At 44.0% G+C, this 8,715-nt stretch overlaps 1 protein-coding gene across 1 annotated transcript in view; it reads right to left on the reverse strand.

Annotated features, from left to right (window-relative positions):
• The window catches only part of abca3b (ATP-binding cassette, sub-family A (ABC1), member 3b), a 32,313-nt gene that overhangs the window by 9,657 nt on the left and 13,941 nt on the right, over positions 1–8,715 (reverse strand). The window contains exons 9-17 of the mRNA XM_071515594.1: positions 6,495–6,668; positions 6,156–6,337; positions 4,646–4,792; positions 4,306–4,435; positions 4,038–4,192; positions 3,318–3,473; positions 2,947–3,157; positions 1,873–2,023; positions 990–1,088 (exon numbers count right to left, since the gene is read on the reverse strand). Of these exons, the coding sequence (XP_071371695.1) occupies positions 990–1,088; positions 1,873–2,023; positions 2,947–3,157; positions 3,318–3,473; positions 4,038–4,192; positions 4,306–4,435; positions 4,646–4,792; positions 6,156–6,337; positions 6,495–6,668 (1,405 nt within the window). The remainder of the gene's footprint in view (positions 1–989; positions 1,089–1,872; positions 2,024–2,946; positions 3,158–3,317; positions 3,474–4,037; positions 4,193–4,305; positions 4,436–4,645; positions 4,793–6,155; positions 6,338–6,494; positions 6,669–8,715) is intronic.

The raw sequence follows: 8,715 nt of genomic DNA on the forward strand, positions 1-8,715 counted from the left end.
ACCCCTACGACCCTTGGAATTCAATAACAAAAATGTTATAAAGTGCAGCAATTGCCACTCAGAATAGGATTAAGGCCATTTTCCTAAACTATTAGTATGACAGCTCAACAATGACAAAATCGAGCATAATCAAGGCAATCAAGATAGCACTCTCTTAGGTCATCAGCTGTTTTAGACCTTTGAAAAAGACCATTAAATCTAGTTTGGTATTAATGATGATGGAGGAAGGCCTTCACCAGAGGCTGAATAGAAGCTTTGTTTAGACCTACCTATAAAAGTTGTTGTAGTTGGCTATAAATGACTAACCAAAAGGGGACTAGAACACTAAATGATGTAACAGCAGCCATTCTTGATGTGACATGTGAGGTTTGGTGTATAAACATATGGTTAAAGCACACTAAGAGACAGACATTTCTGGCAATACCAAGTACAACGTCATAGACACATCCTAGCTTAAGTTGCATGCAGTGTTAGCTGCCTCCAGTGGAAGCACACTGATGGACACAGATGAACATACCCAGTCCACAGAGATGCAGAAATAACTGCTTGGTAAGCAGCAGGCAGCTGGGATTGAGATGTGAGACTAAGTAAGGGAAGACGGCTGTGTCTGCAACCTGTTTGTATATGTGAACAGAACTGAAACTTGTTCCTGTTACACTTGGCTGTAATTTGGTCTTTATGCTCCATCCACTGCAAAATGGATTTATGATTTCAGAACTACAATAAAAGATGTTTCAAACTCAAAATATGTTTGGAACTCACCTTTCTCTTGCATTAAAATATCTCTCCTGTACATCCCAATGATCCCCATTCCTCCACCAAATGAAACTGCTGCATGAGCGCAAATGAGCTAAAAAAGCATCAACCTGTTCATTTGATTTACAACAGGAGAGTTGGTATCAAGAACCCAAATTCCACTGATATGGAGAGTTAGATGGATTGCCACATCCACACATGCCTATTTCTCTTGACAGTCTGTGTCACACTACCTGAGGAAGACCTCCTCCATAGTGGTTACTGAAGCTCCATAGCTGGCGATGCCCAACTCGTCTCTGTTCATCTCCAGCTCAGCAAACAGCAGCTCAAACCTGAGAGCAAACAAAACAAAGTACATAAGGAAAACACATTACACACCGCCTCACAGTGGATTAAATGTTATCGCTTAGTATCAACGTTAGGTGAATATAAAGCCACAAAATTTCACTCAGTATCACCATCTTTTAAAATAAAATAATCTATAATAATATGTATCTCTTTGGATCCTGCTTGGACTTAAATCACAGTAACAGTAATATGTGCCATTGTGAAATCAAAGTGTCATTTGTGGGGGGAAAAAATATTGATTTTCAGGAAATAAGAGAACATGAAACGAGGCAAGGGGAGAGAGAGTGACAGAGTGTGACAGAGAGAGAGAGAGGTGACTGAAGACTGAAGCAGGGAGAGAGGCACTGATTCCAGTTTTCCCGTAACAGCAGGACTTGTTGATACATGTGCAGTCTGTCTCAGACATATCACCAACTCTAACACATTCTGGGATACAGAGAAGTGTTAATTAGAAACATTCAGAGATGGAACTCTGTATTGCTCCAGGGTTTGGACCTTTCTCTGTTTCTCCGCTCTGTGCTTCAGACTGAAACAATCTGTCCATGTACTTATTCAAGTCTGTGTATGTTTGGAAATCTGTTGTTCATGATGATATGTGTGTGTGATACTTCATTGATCCCTGTATGGAAATTCTCTCTTCTCTTGCCCTCTTCCAGGGAGCTCAGAGGTCAGGATCAGCTACAGACCACTAGGCCACCCTGCCACCTAATAATTATGAATGTGTTATTGTGCGTGTTGTACACACGAACAAAGACTTAAGCGCCTCACCTGCTGGTGCTTTCCTTGGGCAAGATGTAAGAGAGCTCGGCCCCTGCGCTGCTCTCGAGCGTGGCGTTGGGAACGTACATGTGGACGAGGCGTGTGATCTCCGACACGTTACACAGAGCGTCCTTCACTATCACCATGTGGTAGCCAGCACCTGGTGGGCAGTGGAAAGAATAGGGTTGCACAATTAATCATAGATAAATGTGTATCACGATTTTATGTTTCCATGATTAATAATCATGTAATTTGGTCATATTGGAGTGTCGTCGTTGTGTTTTCCATTCCCCTTAAAGTCCAGGTACGGTATATGAAATGCTTCCAATACATGTGACCAATCACAACCTTCGAAAGTGCAACATGCACCCATGTGACCAAAACAAAAGTTAAGATGGGGAAGTGCAGCTCTGATGGGAAAGAATGAGAGAAACCTTATATAGGCCTCTTGAAAAACATAGCAATGAGCAAAGTGGAAAACAATGGATCGGCACAACGTCAGAGAGTAAACTCACGAGTCTAAACGTGGAAATGTTGTTTTGGTTCCTAAAAGTGGGTCCTAGTCTTTCATTTGGAAATATTTTGGTTTCAAACCAGATGACAAACAAGTACAGATTCTGTGCCTTAGGGTTGTAGCTACGCTGCAAAGTAAGAAAGGACTAATTATTTATTGTTTGAATTTTGTAGATAAACACTGCAATCAGAGTAAGACAGCAAGAGTGAAAATATATAAGGAGCAAAGGTTAAGATGCAAAAGTTTAATAAAATTATTTTGTTTCCTAAAACAGACAAATAATCGTGATTAATCATCGTGATCACGGATCAGGGTTATAATTTTTACCATAATCGTGCTTCTACAAAAAGATCATTGTCTTTTAAATAGCATAGAATTTGACCATTCTGACACAGACACCTCTTCATTCCCTCTCCTCTCTTCGGCTCTTATGCATCTGCGTCACCCTTCTCTCCTCTCAGTAGCTCACACTTGAAAGAACACTCTCCACCTCCATTTCCCTCTAGTCATCACGACTTTCTGCCCCTCCTTCAGGTGTTCTCCACTTCACTCTTCACGCCGTCACTCACCATACTTGTTCTTCAGGAAGAGGGGTGACCCGCAGCACTGAAGCTCCCCCCCTGCCATGATGGCGATGCGGTCGCCAAGCAGGTCCGCCTCATCCATAAAGTGTGTGGTGAGCAGGATGGTGCGGCCGCGCTTCTCCCCCTGCAGAAGGTCCCAGGTGGCGCGCCGTGCCGACGGGTCCATACCCGATGTGGGCTCATCCAACATCACCACCTGGAAAAGAGGGGAAAAGAAGTGAGATGGTTAAATGGAAGAAGGGATGGAAGGATGGGATGAGAGGAATGGGAGAAAAATGCAAGTAATCTTAGAGGATTTATACAAAAACAGTGATTCTGATGATTGTGTCTCGGCATGAAATTAACATATTCCTAACCTTGGAGTCTCCGATGAGGGCAATGCCGATAGAGAGTTTTCTCTTCATGCCACCGGAGAGGGTCTTGGAGCGGGCGTGACGCTTGTCCTCAAGGTTCAGGATGCAGATGATCCGGTCTACTTCAGCCGGAATTCTGTCTCTGGGATAGCCTTTCAGCTGGACACAGGGAGTGAAGAAAGTAGATCAACAGATTAAGTAGAGAAAAGGCCATGTTCCCACATAACGCTGATCTCTTTTTTTTGTGAGCCCACCGATCACGATGAAGAGAAGGTGGGGTTTCATGTAGGCAACTGACAGATAACAACAACCAGAAGAAAAATTGAGAAAGTACTTGTAGAAAAAGTCGGTAGTAGTTGTTACTCTCATAATAGAGAATCATTATGGGGAGACATTGGCTGTGTTATGCAAATTTCTGGTAAGTCTCCTACAGTTTACAGTACTACTGTAGCTAGCAGTACTTATGGAAACAAATTAACATCATGGAAACAAAGTGCACTTTTTTTTTGTCTAAATCAGCACAAATACAATGACCACAGCCTAAAGGAATGGGTTGCATAAATAGAAACAGGTGAAAAACAACTAGCAAGAGACAGACTAATGAGCACATTAGAGTGAATGGAAAGATTCATGTGAGGAGGCTATGTATGTATGTATGTATGTATGTGTGTATGTGTGTGTGTGTGTGTGTGTGTGTGTGTGTGTGTGTGTGTGTGTGTGTACCTGTGCATAGAAGAGCAGGTGCTCTCTGACAGTAAGGTTGTCAAACAGTACATCATGCTGAGGACAGAGTCCCAGGCTGCGTCGGATCAGAGCCATGTCCTGACAGATGTCGTAACCGTTGATATAGGCCCGGCCACTGGTGGGGGGGAACAGACCTGGACGACAAGGACACAGACATCAGAGTGGGTTAAAGAAGGCATAATAGCACTTAGGTGGTGTGTATGCTTGAGTGTGTGTGTGTGCGAGAGAGAATGTTTTAGCCAGTTACCTGTCAGCATGGACAGTGTTGTGGTCTTCCCAGCCCCGTTGTGTCCCAGCAGCACAGTGATCTGTCCTTCAAACATGTTCACCGTCAGATCTCGCACAGCCTGCCGTGTCTTGTTGCCCACTTTGAATTCCTGCCAGGGGAACATAACCAAAACAATTTACATCCAACTTCCTGAGACCAAACAGGTATGGGGTCAGATTAACCTTGTTGCTTTTTCACCCGCTGGAAACCAGCTGGAATATTTAATAGCCGTCTAATCGTTAATTGCCTGTTTTTTGGCAGCCTGCACCATCTGTGCCCTTTTTTTGTGATTAAAGGAATGGGACATTGCACTGCTCACCTTAGCTAGGTGCTTGATCTTGACCCCGGAGACTAGTCCAGCTGGCTCCTCTTCTATAAACTCTCCCTTTAGAGCCTTTTCTGCATCTTCCTCTTCCTCCTTCTCATTCACCAGGGCCATGCGAGGGCTGCTGCACCAGTAGGAAGGCTGGAGATAAAGGGATAGAGAGAAATAGGGAGGGATGGATGGAGGGAGCGGGGTGAAATAATGGCTGTGAGTGAGTCAGAGCAAAAAACAAGGTAATCTGTACCATAAATGTCAGTGAACCTGTTGGACAACTTGGAACATAAATGTGTGAAACATACATTTTAATAAACCATACTGACAGGTTCATTAAACGCTCATTAAACGCTAGTCATCAGAGCCCTGGTAGAATTTATTCCACCCCAAATGGCAGTGAGATCAAGTCAGCACCATGCAGCAATAGTAGCATTTACTCAAACTTGATCTAATGCTGCTGAACCGAATCTACGAGCATGTTCGTGTGTGGTAATGGTAATTGAGTTATTCAGAAAAACAATATTGTCTGCTTCCTCATCTGTCAAAGGAAAATTAATGATGTTATGTTCAAAACTTGCAGCAGCTTGCATCCATAACGCAGTGTAAAGGTCAAAAATTATACTGCATATTGCACACATTGTATATTGCTCACATCCTCTTATCAAACAGGCGAGCATATTACAGGATGCGACAAAGGATGCTGAGGAATACATTGATGTCCTTACAACAAAACCATATATCATGGAGGCATTGAAGATATAGTCTGTGAGAGGATGAATGTCCAGAGGGGGGCATTCACAGAACGTCAGAGAGCGTGGGCTGACGTTAACATTGTCCATGTACCCTCCATACCGGTGGGGACTGTTTCCTGACCAAACCTCCCTCCTGACAAACTTCTTAGGAACCACACTCTGCACTCCAATGTGAGGCCATAGAAACAATCTCTCACACCCACACACACACAATGGGCATACAGGGGAGTGCGTCTACAACTCATCCACACCCTGCTGGCAGTCTCTGGAATTCCTGTCTGACTGCCATGAACGCACGTCCTTTCGTGAGCGTGTGTAGTTGTTATCAAGATAAGCCTCATTTGTCTTGGCTGGAGAGACTCGGATGCTTCCTGTCTTTCTAGCCAGCTGAACCCAAAGACTTCCTCTGGCCGATGTGTCATAACCTCAGGTTTTCAGTCCTCCCCGCTGTCACCGTATCAGAGCCACTTTCACTGCTCCAACACAAAGGCTGCTTCCTGATAATAAACAAACCGATACTGCTCGGCACTCTTCAGCTCATGCTACTTTGACCTGCACAGGCAGCCAGACAGGAGTCAAAGCCACTGTTGTAATGGTTAAAATGGTGTTTTTTCTTCAGTGGAAATCCCATTGTATCTTGGAAGTCATCAGAAATGTATCATATTGTTTACTTAGGTGAATGAGTGCACGAGTGGCTGAGTGAGTGTCAGTGAGCCTGCCTGTTTGTGCGTGTGCAACGCCTCGGGTTTGAAGCATACCAGTATGAAGAAATAGTACGGCAGCGGTACTCCATACTCCCCGGGGAAAACAGCCTCCATGTACCAGGCAACCAGCCCATAGAGCACGGCGTCCAACAGCAGCAAGCCCAGCACCTGGGCCAGGGAGAAGTCATCATCCACCGTCACAGAGTCAAACAAGTTAGACCACTGGATCCCCGTACCTGCAGGAGGAGAGGGACAAAGCGAGAGATGAAACGGATGAAAAGATAACCTGACCTCTAAATATGGCCATCCAGTCTATAAATTAGGGACTGTGGATGTTTATCTGTACCTGTTTTGATACCACTTTATGTTAAGACCACCATGGGCATGTCTCACCTTTGCCTTCGAACATTCCTATGAGCTGAGCTCCCATGGCCATGGCCACGTTGGAGATAAGGCAGGCTGACACCTTCTGGGCATGGCTCAGCAAGTCGTAGCGTGGCCACAGGAACAAGTAAGGCAGGTAGCTCAGGAAATAGATGAAGCCGCCCGCTGCCGCCGCCACATTGGCTACAGACAGACATAATAGTGAGAATGAGGGGAGGAGGCCAATTTCCGATTCTATCATCACCTGGATACCAAAGCATAAGACATTGCTCATGTAGCTTTAAATCTTCTGAGGTTTGATAATGAATGAACGCTGAACTGCACCAAGCAATTGCAGCTCCTGTCACTTGCTCCTGTATACACATACACACACACACACACACACACACACACACACACACACACATACACACACACACAGTAATACAGCCAGACAATAGAGCTAACAGGTAAATTAACATTAACATAACGTTAAGGGAACTACGTTTGCAGTAAAATCCATCTCCTTAACTGACTGAGCAAGTTTGTATGTGCTTTTCAAATAAAGGAAGACAGCAATGAGAGAGGGAGGAGAAAGGGGGGAAGAAAGAAGCATTGTGGATCAAAAGATTGAAAGACTCAAAGGGTTATTTTTGCTTCCATTTCTGAGGAGAATGACAAGGCCTCTCTGAAGAGCACTTGTGGCTGACAATGTGCCATTTTGGGCCTGAATGGAACATGCATTGATTAAGTACCATTATCTATTCCTAAAAAGCGCAGGCGTGGTTGGGAGAAAGAAAAGGAAGTCTTTGTGAGTGATAATAACTAGAGAGGCCAAGCTCCAGCGCTGAGTGTACGTTTTGACCTATCTAGACAGCTGCTCACACAAGGATGGCCAGGAGAGAAAAACAGCCTGTCATTGTTCGAACATGGCAGACTCCGGTACTGAGGACACTGAGGCTGGTGTCTACATTTATTCTATTGATGAAAAAGCACTTTGAGCTGCATGTTGCGTATGAAAGGTATTATACAAATAAAAGGTTATTATTATTACTATTACTCTTGGTCTGGCCTAATTTCTGTTAAAGCCCCTCATCTCCACCCCTTTCCTCTTGCCTCTACAAGTCATCATTTATAAAGGCAGCAAGACCCTTAAGCCTAGTTGGGGGGCATAATATTTTGGTCCATGTGTTTTGGCAAGTTCAGTTAATTATTGATGTACAAAGTCAAAGAGAAAACAACATAATGAGGTAGTTTCTTTGGGGATAGCGGGAGCTTAAATTAGTTAAATATCTTCTAAAGCTTAAATAAGTTTAATATTTATAAACACAGCCCCTGACTCTCTATATTAATTACTTTAGTCATGCTGTCACATGTTACAATGGGACAAGACTCATTTAGGACCAAAGAGAGGCCAGGCTGGGGGAAGTCAGTTGGAGAAAGAAAGTAAGAGGAGAAGTAAAAAGAGAGAGAAAAATGAGATCTGGGTTACTCTGCCTCGTTATGTCAAAGCAAAGAAGAGAAACTGTCTAAGCAGGTGACAGATGGAGCAGATATCTTAGGCTGAGGACAGAAGCACAATATGATTGAGCTAGAGCTATTCAACACCTCCAACAAAACGGAGGCTCTCTTGTCTCTTTCCTCTTCCTACTCAGGCCCTGTGGACAAAAGGCTATAAGGCTAGCTGATCACCGCCATCACTGCATCCTAATATAGCTGAAGCCATGCTGAGGGGCCAGTGTGAATATGAATACCCACTCTCACAGTGCAGGAAGTCATGGCTTCAGCAATTACCTGGGGAGGTTCCATTATAAGCGAGTTCAGGGCTCTTATTATGCCGACTGAAAACTCAGGCTTCTTATTCCCCCTGCTCTCTAAAAAGCCAGAGTATGATGTAAACCGGAGAACCCAGCAGGTAAATAAGCACTTGTGTGTGACTGCTTTGCGAAGTGCCACGTACGGCTCAGATCGACTGAGGTGCTTTCTTGGTAAGTTGGAGGGGGCAGACGCTGGTTTGAATGAAAAGCTCTGAAGGAGTGAGAGAACAAAGAGGCAGGGAGAACAGGAAAACAGGAGAGGAGCGTGATAGGATTTACGTGGTTTGCATAGTACAGGTGGGTGCCTTAGTTTAAGATGACTGAAGACAGAAAAAGCTCATAACTATACAATGCAAGAAAGTCGACATGCTAACTTTTAAAGGGAACAAAAAACTATCTTTCTTTAAACTACTAAAAAAATGGCACCATGCAAC

The sequence above is a fragment of the Centroberyx affinis genome, unplaced genomic scaffold, assembly GCF_046629955.1.
Source record: "Centroberyx affinis isolate AG114_WGS23_722 - 3 ecotype Tasmania unplaced genomic scaffold, CSIRO-AGI_Caff_v1 ptg000360l_1, whole genome shotgun sequence".
Lineage (NCBI taxonomy): Eukaryota > Metazoa > Chordata > Actinopteri > Beryciformes > Berycidae > Centroberyx > Centroberyx affinis.